At 45.1% G+C, this 13,570-nt stretch overlaps 1 protein-coding gene across 11 annotated transcripts in view; it reads right to left on the bottom strand.

Moving 5' to 3' along the window:
• Positions 1 to 13,570, bottom strand: part of MTHFD2L (methylenetetrahydrofolate dehydrogenase (NADP+ dependent) 2 like) — a 28,279-nt gene that overhangs the window by 184 nt on the left and 14,525 nt on the right. For 2 of the 11 annotated variants that reach the window (XM_059843482.1, XM_059843481.1), the window contains exons 7-8: positions 10,777 to 10,902; positions 1,886 to 3,524 (exon numbers count right to left, since the gene is read on the bottom strand). In XM_059843482.1, the coding sequence (XP_059699465.1) occupies positions 3,412 to 3,524; positions 10,777 to 10,902 (239 nt within the window). In that variant the 3' untranslated portion in view covers positions 1,886 to 3,411. Of the gene's footprint in view, positions 1 to 937; positions 1,731 to 1,885; positions 6,579 to 10,776; positions 10,903 to 11,930; positions 13,375 to 13,570 lie in introns of those variants that run through there. The other 9 variants (XR_009486093.1, XR_009486094.1, XM_059843487.1 and 6 more) reach the window with 9 other exon arrangements.

Here is a 13,570-nt window from a genome sequence, read left to right as displayed (position 1 = left end):
GTGCAGTTTTAGAGCGAGACCCAGAATCTGACAGTGCACAAGAACAAGAAAACAGCCAAACAAAGGCAAGCCAAACAAAACACAACAAGAAAAGGTGGTGTTTCCTTCTCTTCACAATGTAGGTCTCGTATTACTTCCAGCAGGATATTCACCCTCAGGATGCTACACTGGAGTTCAAGTGCAGAGACCTGTCCCTGCTCTGCTGATATTCCTCCCCTGGTCCTCCCTGTCTCTCAGTCCCTGCCATCCAGAAGAGGAACTGCACTGCGGGAACAGCTAGTGCCAAGATTAGGAAGTGATCAGGCACAAAGATAATGGATGGTGTTCTTCATCAGCGGCAGGCCTTTGATCCCAGGCCCTGCAAGCCTGAGGGCTGTGCTAATCACTTTCCATTCAGCGAGGCTGGGCACAGCCCGGGAAGCCAGGTAGCCCACTGGCCGGTGCCAGGCCCAGGACTGCTGGCTAGAGCTGCGGGGCACAAGTCCAGACCTGGCCAGGTACAAGCAGTGACAAAACACAGACTGAAAGAGCAGGTAAGCTGTTGCCTCCTACAGCAGAAAACCCCTTCACTTCTGCCAGCAAAGCCCATCTCGGCCTCTCCAAGAAGTGACTGTGATTAATGCCAACACTCATGCTTGTTACACGGTGTTTGCAGGGTCTCTAGAACAGACCTGCCAAACGTTCTTCTCGTACTAACCCACTCTCCACAGCTCCAAACACTGTCCAGCTTCCTTGGTCACAGGCAGCTTGGAACAAGTAGGACTGGTCTCTCTGAAAGGTACTGATGTGCCCAGACTAGAGCAGTTCATTGGAAAATCCCGGTTCAGTAACACACCAAGACATCAACAACCTGACTGACCAAAGGAGAGCTACACGGTTCACCTCAGCAACAACTCTCACTCAACTGTGAGCTCCAAGCGACAAAAACATTTCCCAGTTTTCAGATTTTAAAACCCAAAGTCTTTTAATAACTGCCCTGCTAACTCCAATGGGCTCATGTCCTCCCTCTCCAAGGCATTCTCCTCAGTGATCTGTAGGATTACATCTAACCACTTCACGTGTTAAGGGAAAAAAAAACAAGCTAGTTATGCATATTTTAATTATGCCTTTTGCTGCTCATGGACTGCATTCCAGGAGGCTTTTCCCTTCCTTTGCTATCCCGAATTACTGCATGCCTGCATACTGATTGAGTGCGACTTGCACACTCCCTGGACGGACAGGAGTGTTTATGCCTACCCGGATAACCTCTGCTATCAGTCCCAAGCAGGGATGAGGTTGGTGAGCCTTGCTTTCAACACTCAGCTGCACAATGGCAGTTTAATCTGGCCTGAATCCGAGGGCAGGCTTTGTCATGAGGCGGCACAAGGGGTGCGGTAGGCCTGGGACAAGGCTGCAGTGGGCAAGGCCGCGCTCCGTCTGCCCTAGGGCATTTGGCCTTGGACAAACCTTGACCAGGTCGGGCACACCAGCGTGCTTTCTGCGTTGTCTCATGGGCCCTTGCCTCTGGACGTTCCTTCTCCCAGCAGAGATCACTCTCGTGGACGCCTCCAGCAACTCTGCAGACAGCATGCGGCGGAGCCAAGCCCGCGCCTCACAGGCTGGGCTGTAATGCTAACCCAGCCAGCGCAGGATAAAGGGAAAAGGCTTGCCACGCACAATGAGCTGCTTGGAGGGCATGACACAGGCAGGCTTGCTCAAGGAACACAAGCACACTGCCTTACGTGGTTACTCTGCCAAAAATCACAGAGATGATCAGAGTTAAACCAGAGAAAACAAACAGCAGTGCAAACAGATGGACACAGCAATGACTGCGCAACACGCAATAAACAAAGGAAGAGCACGGCCATGCCCCAAACCACATCAACACCCTCCAGCAAGACCAAGGTAAGAGCGAACAAGTTTTATTCCATCTTTCAGTCATGGGTTGATGAGTCCAAGTACAGTCTCCATAGGTACCTTCATCCTCCTAACACTTACATTACCACATAAATTTATATTACCACCTGCATTTAAAAAGACAAGCAAGCGTCTGCATCATTGGCACCGTATATTTAGTAATAATCCTGTCAAACTTCTGCTAACACCGTGCTAAAGGAAACTCAAAATCCATCACAAGAACAGTCAGCACGGAAATGATGCTCCACCTTGACTTCTTTATCACAGTAAGGGCATTTTTCCCTTAACAGCAAGAGAACTTATCCACAGTCTTTTTCCTTCCCCTTCCAAGTTCACTATAGCCCAGTACCAAACACCTATGGCTCCAGATGAAAATAAACTAATAATCCTGACTCAGATAAAAACACGTAGCAGTCCAAACTGTCTGCAACTGCCTTCAGTGGGAATGTCACCCGTGCACACACTCAGCTGAACTGGCATCCCAGCAGTAGCTGTTACAGATCCCTCCAGGAAACAGCTTGGGGAATAGAAGCATACTCATCCCATATGCTCTTCTCTAGCCAGCAAAGTACTGTGGCCATTGAAGCCAAGGCTTACAACGTTGACTAAAAAAAGCCCTCTTGAAGCAGTTTTGAAAAATAAGAGAATAATTAAATGGCTTAAAGTTCAACACAAATATTTCATGAGGGATAAAGCTTTGGTTTTCTCCTCCTCTTGATCTCCTGCCACACTACATATGTGGTACGTGTAGAGTAGTTTTAACTACGTTCCACTCAATTCCAATCAATTTCATTCCATTCCATTCCATTTCAATCAAATTCAGCCCAATCAGCCAGTCAGGTTTGGGAGGTTTTTGTGAGATGGCATTATTAAGCACCAAAGCAATTTGCCCAGACATGGAAAAAAATTAACTGCAGTCTCAATTCTAGCTACTTATTCATGCTTACCTCTTGCAGCTGCTTCAAGTCAGAATTTCACCAGTGTTCAAGCTTATTTGACTCTCTCAAAACATTTACTGAACAACTGCATTCATGTCAACATTATGCCTGGCCACTGCTGGGTCTATTTGTTCAAAAAATGTATTTAAAGACCCTGAACTACATCCAGAGTGCTTAGTGACCTCAGAACCCAAACCATGTATTTGAAAGATAGCTAGCATGTCTTAGTTTTTATGTTGTTTGAACAGGTCCCAGGTGTTTACAAGACCTTGACAACTGCCCCAATACATAGGTAAAGTTGTAATTTACACTTCATTCTTCAGTCTCAAACACATAATTGGCCACCACCACCAACATACCTGTGTAGGCTGCATTCTCCAAGTCGATTTTGCTCACAATAAGTCAGTAGGAGGTAAGACAAAGTATCTGAACATCTTATAAACCATCAGATTTAACATACCTGACATGAAAAAATAAATACAATGTAGAAATAAATATATTTACAGTAAAAAATAAGTGTTTTGTGTATCAATAAATAGAACAACTCAGATTCTTCTTCCAAGGTAACCCATTTGCTCTAGTAAATGAGCTTTTTAGCAACCAGGAGTGTGTTCTTCAGAAGCATTGCAACAGTCATAGGTCCTACCCCTCCCGGCACCGGAGTGATAAAGGCAGCCTTCTTCTTCACTTCTAAGAGAAAAGAGAAAAAGGCATTGAATAAGAACGCTTCCAAACCTTTTTTCCCCACATATGCATCAAGGGCTGTGACTGGCAGGTACTGCTGGGAAGGGACCAGCCAAGGCAGAAGCTTTAGTGCAGCCAGGGCAGAGATGGAATGTGGCCAGCACCGGGGCTGCAAGGTACTTCTCCTAATCTGAATGCATCACCCAGGGCTAGTTCTGGGCCAAGGCTGCACAACCTGTTCAGCTGATCTACCTGCAGCACCTTGCCCTTTCCCCACGGCAGCACAGGCACTCACACAGCCCGCACTCCGACAGATGGAAGGCTAATCCCAAGGAACTCTTATGGTAAGGGAAAACATTCACACATGTGACGCAGCTGACCAGCTGTCCCAGGAACATCTGTGTGACACGAGGTCAGGACAGGCCCAGGAGAGCAGCACGGATGTACATCACCCCCATCTGTCAGCTGGGACACCACACCAGCAATATCCAGGAGAGCTATGGAAGCTGGGGATGCCATTCAGTGGGTAAGGAGGTGACACCCCCCAGCTCTGTGTTCCTGAGGAGCAACACACAGAGCAGGAGGCTGCTGGCACTACTGCCATTGACAGCACAGCACCAGCAGCTAAGTCACCTAGTCAGCCTCTGCTCCCCACGTGACAGAGGACACATAGCTGACACCATGAATGGTTTCAAGCCTCAGCACTTTTTGGTTCCCCACTACAACCTTTTCTACCTGGCTTCTCACATGCATGCCACCTGTGGGGCCTTGTACTCTTCTGTGATTGGTCAAAGCACCTCAGCATTCCGTGCTCATTTCCCTTCAACCATGTTCACCTGTTTTACACAGCTGCACCCATTAGGGATGAGGCTCAGCCACAGCCCCATTCCCTCTGTCCCATAATCTGTTCTCCTACAACACAAGCTATAAAGACACTCTGAGATCATAGAAAGAAATATAAAAATGGAGAGGGAGAGAGTACAATTCTGTTTCATTTGTTTTTCTGCTTCACACTAGAAGCAACAAAGGAGTTCACTTCAAGAAAAAATACAATTCTACTTGCAAAATTCCCACAGCAATTTCAGCCATAAACACCCAGTTCCTCCAGAAAAGAATTCTTTTTTAGATTGTTTTCACTAGGGTGCCTAGATTAAACCAGGATGCAAAGGGGCAGGTCCTCCCAAAGTACCACAAAGGAAAATCTTACTGATGAATTAGGTCCAACCATTAGCCATGTTAGACTACTCAAATTCAGTATACACCTTAAGTGCATTTAAATTAAGGTGTTTGTATGAGGAAATTATATAACACAGCAATAAACCCTGGCTTGATCTTCTTACCTACTGCACAAAATGCCATTGATCAGAATTACAGGCTGTCTGCAAAGGAATTCTGCTCAACTTTGTAGGGACTCACCTCGTTAATACTGAGAGTCAGGGTTTTTTAAGGGCACCTCCATGAGAGGTTTTTTTGTTTGTTAGTTTGGAGCTTTTTTTGGCTTGCTTAGTAATAACTTCTTGGTAAATCATTCCCCACTTACAGAAGCTTTGCCTTTTCAAAGGCATACACAGAGGAGACGACTGAGCAAGCACAAGTGACACAAACACATTCAATTCCACTGAAGTCCCTACAGAGCAGACTCTGCCTGGCTATGAGAAGAGATTAAGAGACTGAAAACTAGGCTTTGGAACAAACAGGATTGTTTGTTGCTTGCTACTGCTTTAAGTGTATTTTTCTTCAGTCTCTGGAATCTACATGGTGCTTACCTGTCAGGAATAAGGAGGCCTCAAAAAAAAATATTACAAAAGAATTTGAAAAATTGGACATTGGGGGTTTTGGGAAATGAGATTCACTAGATTTGAGGAGCCAGACATAAATTCATAAAATGCTGTCTGAACCTCTCCCATGGCAGGAAACTCACGAGAGCATTTGCAAAGTTAACAGCAAATACCTCACCGAACTAAAGATCAACCCTCATTGAGGAGAGCTGGTAAATACAACCAGGAGGGTTTTAATTATCCTGCTGACTGGCACCACCAGATATACTGCTAAAATACATGGAAAGGAAGTCAGGGTACAACGCGGTTTTTCTTCAGATGTAAAATTCAACAAATTAATTCAGATGTCATATGACAATTGTTTCTCAATATTCTGAAACACAAACAATTAACCTTTTCAATAGTCATATTATTTTGAAGTACCTACCACTTCAAAACGGTGCCTAGATTTAATACAGTTACTATGAATTGTCAGATTAGTGTCATAACTACTGAAATGTACCCACATGTGAAGAAAACACAGCCATTCACACAGAAAATACTGTAGGCACTTCAAACTGAAATATATTTGTTTCCATGGCAATGTTACCTACCTCCTTTTTGTGGTGTTATTCAAACTACTCCCACCTTGCCTACAAGGAGGACAGCCCACAACCAGACCATGCCTTTCCATAGATTTCCTCAAGAAAGCCTTCCAGTGCCTGTCAGGTCACTGTCAGGTACAGCCCGCATTGCCTGTGGTGTTAGTAACCCTACCCAGCAGGAAACACACAGTGCACTGCTTTCCCAAGTTGTTGGGGAATTCCTCTGCCCATATTCTACCATTATGGAAATCCCTGTGGCTAAGCATGGTAGAAGCCAAATTTCTTGTCAGTTAGCATAAAACCACCCAGATAGCTTATGCACAAAAGCTGATCCAGAGTCTTGAACACACAGCAGGCGTCTGTGCTGGGGAAATCACCATCTGATAAGTTCCCATTGGTAAGAGTAAACACAGATATGGTGAGTGCAATTTTCCAAGATGAATGCCAGTGACCAAAGGGGGAAGATAGCCTGGCCTCAAAAACATCAATAGACTTTCCTGGTCATGTGAAATAGGCCAAAGCACAGTTCTCGGACACCCTGTCAATGTGTGACTGATCTCATGTAGGCAGGCGAGGTGCTGTGCTGTCCGTTCCATCAGGTCCTGCTTCTGCTTCTCAGGAATGAAGTAACTTAGTCCACAGCTCTCCTCCTGCTTTCTCCAGATGGGTACTGGTCTCTCAGACCTTCCCCTGACAATCTGGAAAATGCAAATTAGATGCCTATGGGGGAGGAGCTGCTATTTTGCAGCTCCTGTAGAACCTTGAAATCTTCCTTTGATTCTTCAGAAGAAATGAAATGTAGATTGTTTCCTTGAAAAACAGGATCCACTGCTTTGGAGACAGCCCTTCATTCCTAGGTTCCTTTAAAGCTGAGGACATCACACACCTAATAGGGTTAATCACACAAACCAATGGCAAGTCTCAACCTGAAGGCAGTCTTGTGCATCTGCATTAAGTGATGCAGAGTAATTCCTGCCTAAGCACTGTTTCCATATGGCTTTACAAGTCCCTGTAAAGATACACCAGATTGCTGCATCCCTGCAGCGCTACCCAAGTGTGAAACAACGTGCTCAGCTGCCACACTAGATATCCCATCTTCTGCCCCACACATTCGGGGATTCTTCTCACTTTGCACTGCGGGATACCAAGCAGCAAGCATCTACCCCACTTCTCAGAGTTCCTCCTTTTTCTCATCCTTGCTCCTCATATCGCAGCTATTTTAACTGCAATACAAAGGAATTTTGGTGCAGTGCTGTAATTCAAACAGCGTGTGTATCAGTAACACCCCTGAACAACACCCTCTTCTGTGCAGGACAATCTTGACTGGCCACGCAGCAGCTCACTGACCCCAGTTAGGCAGCAGCCTTCTGGCTTCAGTCACAGCCTAACACCAACCTTGTGATTCATTCCTTGCAGTCATGGAGCACAACAGGCAATGAACAGGCAATAAGGTCTGCAGGGCAGCAATATGGCAACGTGATCACACAGACTGGGCCCTTCTTCACAGCAAAATAAAAGCCAGCTCTTTGAAATAAACTGACCAAGGAATTCACTAGGGCTACAGCAAAAACACCTGGAACATCCACATTCTGTTTTCGTGACTGCTGTTTGGGAAAGCTGCACAGGGAGCTAATTTGGAAAGGACTCAAGGAGTGAGGAGCAGCCTATAGCCAGGCAGGTATCACAACGAACGCGGAGAGGCAGCAAACAGCAAGAGATGCAGCGGCTGTCACAGAGGCCAGGCTTCCTGCACACTGCTGCCCAGGCACAGCTGAAGGATCACCACTTCCACTAATTAATTAGATTTGAAGATTGTGGTGGGCAACCGCAGTCAGAGAAAAAGCATAATATAGGCCCATCACCTTGGACCACAATCAGTTGTTGGGGCTCTCTTCTGCTCTTCAGCACTGGGAATCCCTTCCGGCTCATGGTGGCACCAATTCTCCACAATCTCTTTCACACTGTCCAGTCAGAAAGAACAGTTCTCATGTGTGAAGCCACTCATACCACAACTATGTCACCTAACAAATATCTCACAAAAAGGATTTCTTTTCTACATAGGCATCTAATGAAAATTCAACAATCAGCACTGCTGTTTGTCAAAAATCTGGAAGGAATCGTAAAGAAATACAAGCAACCTTGCTTCCATTGGTATTTCCAGTTCCACTTGCAAAGGTGAGCTACTACTGCGGCGTGTTACTACCCTGCTCTACCAGTTACTCCTGGAAATGATGCTCCACCCAAAAGAGCTGTTTCAGCTAAATGTTCCTCCCTTGGCATTACAGTTGTGCCAACAAAAGCGTATAAAACAGGGCCGAGCACACCCACACGTGCACTACACGGCTCAGAGAAACACATCTCCCTTTCTGCCGCTGAAACCGGCTGCCCCAAACCAGCTGAAATGGCACCGGGGATCACACAGGGATGCCACTGCTTCTCCTCCTTCCTAGCACTTCACTCTTCCTCATGAGGCTTCCAGAAGGCAGGACAGCCACTCCCGAGAGTGCAGAACTCTGAACATGAACAGGGACTCGCCACGTGCTGTGGTGGTTTTACACGGAGAGCTGCACAAACAGTTGAATATATCCCTGCAGTACCAGGCTGGGTATCTCAGTGCTTGGCAGCTGACCTCCACATGCACAGTGTTCTCCTGTCTTGCTCTTTTAGATACCTTGGAACTGCACAGTCAACCACTCCAGACCAAGCCATTACTGGTTTCTGATGTGGATGCAGTTTGGAGTGTCAAAAAGAGGACATGTGGAGAAATGGGAAATCACAAATACTGCTTACTAAAGGCATTCTGTTATTTTCACAAATTTGTACGCTGAATTTAACAACGAAAGACACAAATAAGCAGAGTTGAGATGCATTCTTTTGTTGTTAAAGAGATACAAATAACCTCTGCTCCCTCACTTAGCTCGCAGAGATTAGAAGATGGGATCCAGCAAGATAAGCAACTGAATCACAACACCTTCCATCCACCTAATAAAATTAATTTCCACTACAGCAATGTTTCAGCCAGATGACCTAGTGAAGGAAGACATTTGCATCTATTTTTGTAAATGCAATTTGAACTCTGATTGCACACTTAAACCCCTCTCTCTCCACAGCTGGATTTTTCTCCTAAAGAAGTGGATGAAGAGACAAAAGATACTGGTGGGCTGTGTGATGCTACACAGGTGCCACATGTCAAGCCAGCCATTTACGTGCCTGGCTTCAATCTGCAAAAACCATTTTCATTCCGGCTTAAATATAGATTCAGCCAAGTGATCAAAGAGGGGAAAAGGATAAAGTTATTTGCTACACAAACATGCAGGCTTGTTCCACTTCCTAACTGCCAGATCAAGTACTTGCCAAGGGTGGTTTACTTGCTAGTCTTCAGAACTGTATACACTGGGATGTTTTTTGTTGTTGTTAAAGATTTAGTGAAACTTTCACCGATACCAATGAACCAACAACAACTTCCCTTTGGCAATGCACAGAGAAATGCTACTTGTAACTCCAGTGGCATAATCCAAGCTCAAGTTCCTCCCTCTTTTTTGGATCTTCCCTCCCCCCAGGTGAAATCTCAAGAACAACCCACAGCAGACATGATGAGACAGATACAGTGCATTGCTGAAACTCTGAATCACTCCTGCCACTGAATCTACACCTTTATTGCAGACACAAGGTCCCGTGTTTGAGGAGAAACAAACAAGAAGGATGCAGGTTCACCTTTCTCAAAGTTACAGCTTCTGTACTCCCCTACCTGCTAAAGCTAACCAAACACCTGGAAATTCTCTGTACTTTAGTTCAGCTCTGAAAACAGAAAATAGAACCTTTTATTTGTGATACCACAAATCCAGGCAGAAAAAGAAAAAAAAAAATTTCAAGCTGTCCTCCGAAAGATTTGTTTTCCTGGAGCTCTGTTTCACACATCCAGTTGCACATTTCCCAACACATTCCAAGACAGTCGCTCAGCTACACTCATGCAGCTAATTTCACAGACTTTAACAGACAGGTAACAGGCATGATGAATAAAAGCAGCAGGGAACTTAAGGGAGTGATGTAATTAGAAATACACACAGCTGGCTCAAACCATTCTGAATATAATTAGGCTTTGAAACATTATGCCAGCCAAGATGTTAATAACTGTGAAAAAAAACCTGTGGGTGATTTTCATACTTATCAAAACAAGGAACTGTTGAGAACCATTAATAATGCGGGTAAATGCTGCCTAAGCTTCCCACACTCAACACTGCCAATAGGTGCAACCATCCTGCTATTCCTGTCTGGAGCTCCTCCAGAGCAGTTACATTGTGAACTTGCTCTGCAACAAGTTAAACATAAAAAGATCAATGTAACAACAATTTTTATCTGCTACGCTTGCCTGGACCAAGATATTAAACACTTTGAGATGAACCCTCATTCAACTTAGCATAAAGGGTATTTCTACAGCCAAGTTAACATTTTCACAGACAAGTGTAGAGGAAGAGCACAAAAGGAGGCTTTGAGAAGCTATGGTTTAATAACAGTTGCTATGAACAGCAGGAGACCCTATGCTTGAGAAAGAGCAGACATTGTTTCCATTGATGACTTTTCAAACATGTCACAAACACAAAAGATTAAAGGAACTGGACACAAGCACCTTCTACACCACTGCCAGAAGAGCTCATCTGTATCTCTTAGAGTTTGCTGGTGCCTGTAATTAAAAGTAGCATAGCACTTGATCTCCTAAGTAACACCCATTTTTAATAGCAGATACCCGTGTTCTTATTTAAGTAAATAAGTTACAAAACATTCCTGAAAACATGGTCTCATTTGAGACACTGCCTAGTCCAAAAATCTATCATGAGTGAATCCTATGAACTTCAATATATTTATACAACAGATTTATATGAAGAGTGTTTCACTGACCTTCAAAGTCCACATCCCCAACTAATTTGGTTTTTCCTGTAAGAGGATCATGGATATGGTTGATGCCTACATCAATCACAGCTGCACCTTCTTTGACCATATCGGCTGTAATCAACTTGGGGATACCTGGAACCATAAACACATTTCATTACCCTGGCCAGGTAACCTGAGGTTATCGCTTTTGAGTGATATCAAGGGGTGTGCATGCACAGCTCTGCATGCACAAAACAGAATTCTACAACGTTGAATGTTTCTTGATACACCCCACACTGAACACAACCATTTCTCCATTGCACACAGTTTGTTACTACTACTTGAGAAAGGAGAAAAAAAAACCACAAAAAAACATCCCACCAGAAGTTGTGCCATGGGATTGGTTTGGGGTCAACAAACACACTCAACCAGTAAGCAATTTGAACTGTTACAGTAATCCCAGCAGACCACTCTGATCTTCCACAGGGACAACACACCATGTCTTGCTCTTGACAACAATTTGGGAGACCTCCGCCCTTGACCTGGGAGGCCCAGCCTGGGCATTGCACATCTTGTGGGCTTCATCTCTGGGGTGTCCTGGAGTAGGAATTTTTTGCTATTAAGAAATTCCGGCTCAAACAGGCACCAAAAGCCACCACAGCTTTTTCACACGTGCCTTATTTCTCCAGCACATTTAAATGTGAAGCTTCTTGATACTCATCATGAATATGTGCTTCAGTCAGGACCCAGAAAACCTAAAAGGTCACCTCAAAGTCTAGCTAATGAAACACAACCATGGCCCTGTGACTCCTGTCAAGAATTACTTCCCTACCATGCAACCTCCAGCTTTCAGTAGCGGAAATTTCCAAACTAAATATTACAACTCACCTTGCTTCTTGAGCAACTCCATCACCTTTTTGTTCTGAGAGGAACGTTAGAGTACCTCCAAAAAGGGAGTCTGAACTCACCCCTCCCCACCAAAGCAGCTTTCTCTCCGGTGGGGAGAAGGCAAAAAGGAAAAGAAACCAAATCCATACGGGTTGAAACTGCAGTATTTTGGAGGGAAGCGCTGGTGTAAAATGCTCTGGCTCCATGTGCAGTGCTGGAGCACTGAGACACAGTCACTTGGATACAGACAGTACCAGGGCACTCCTTGCTCTCCATTTCTCACCCCCCTATAAGACACCCGCTTGAAACTCTGCTTCTCATGTTGAGCAAGCCAAGATCTCAAACTCCTCAAACTCTTTCCTAGCCCGAATGATAACATCTGACTGCATCTCCTTCATCCCCCTCTGATGTAATCCATGGCAACCTGGCTGGTAATTGGATAATGCCTCAGCCTTATGGGGGTAAATGATCTGTGTGTGATAGGGCTGGAAGCATATTAATGGAAGCTGCACAGTTACACGCTTTGTAACATGGTTTGAGAGTAAGCCAAATACCTAATAGCAACAAATGAACTAACCCCCAAACCAAAGGAGCATATCTAGCTACTTAAGCCTACTTTACATACCGAGTAGGAAGGGATAAACATTGGGGTAGGTTTTCCTAAAATGCACTGACTGAAGAAAATGGAAAAACCTTTCACTGGCAATTTCTGCAGAAAATGATTAATGACATTTCAAACAAAGGAAAAACAAGGCCCTACCTAATCTGAGTTTAGGTGCAAGAATTGTGCATTTCCAAGGAAGCCTACCAGCATAAAGGGTCTGATCAACCAGCACTTCCTACACAAGAAGGCCACAGATCATGTCCTGAGGGACACAGCAAGCAGTCCAAGCAGAAGTTCATCTGGCATTTGGCACAGTCACTACTTTTCCTCTTTATCCCCTCTCCAAAGGTAGCAGGCAGATGAGCCCTGTTTCTCTCAGCAGGCTGGAATTCCCAGACAGCAGGAGCAGAAAGCTGGCTGGTTCAAGAGTGCTGCTGCTTCCATCACAGCCCTGCCTGTGCTGAGGTGGCTCTAGGAGCGCCGCTGGGTAAAGCTGCACTTACTGCCATGGGGCTGGGCTGATAGCAAAATGAACAGACTGCATGGGATGCCTGTACAGGCAGGGATTGCAGGCCAAGAGGGGTAACCCCTCCAGTGACATACAAAGTGTCAGGTGTGCTTAACAGCAAGCAATGCCTTACAGAGAAACTCAAAAGCTGTGGGGTATTGAAAGAGATTTTAGGGAGGGGTAGGCTGGACAGAGCAGCACTGTTGGAACTTAAAATTCAAGGAGTCAAGATTCAAGGAGTCAAGTAGGAACAAGAAGAAGGGAATAAATTGCATAGATAGTTGCAATCCAAATAATCAGGAAAATTGGTGCCCTAAGCCTGGGGGCAAATGAGAGACAGCACACAGAGCCAATCCTTCTCACATTCAGGAGTAATAGAGAAAAGAAGCACCTGATCTGAAGTGCTCCCAAAAGTATGAATGCAAGTGAACAGGAAAGCACTCAGAGGTGGAGCACCAGATCAGAAGGGACTCACTGCAACAAGTCACCAATCAGGAGGCAGATGGCTCTAGTAAAAGTCACACACAGGAAAAGGAACCTTGGTCTTCCATGAAGGCACATGCAAAAAAAGCTCTTTTCCATTTGCACATCCTCTGCAGTGGCCTGTAAAAGCAGCTGTTCCAACCTGGCAAGGCACAAGTTGCAAGAAAGGTAACACTCACTGAACAGATCACCCATTTCCGGGGAGTGTGTGATCCCAGAGGTAAAATGCACACAGTTCTCATGTAACAAATGGAAGCTTGGAGTGAATCCACCTTTGTAAAACACAACTTTCCCCAGAGCAATACACCGGGGCAGGGCTGTGTGCTGTTTGCACAACC

The sequence above is a fragment of the Haemorhous mexicanus genome, chromosome 4 (genome assembly GCF_027477595.1).
Source record: "Haemorhous mexicanus isolate bHaeMex1 chromosome 4, bHaeMex1.pri, whole genome shotgun sequence".
NCBI lineage: Eukaryota > Metazoa > Chordata > Aves > Passeriformes > Fringillidae > Haemorhous > Haemorhous mexicanus.
Note: the sequence above shows the minus strand (reverse complement) of the source record. Positions and strands in the feature narration are given on the sequence as shown.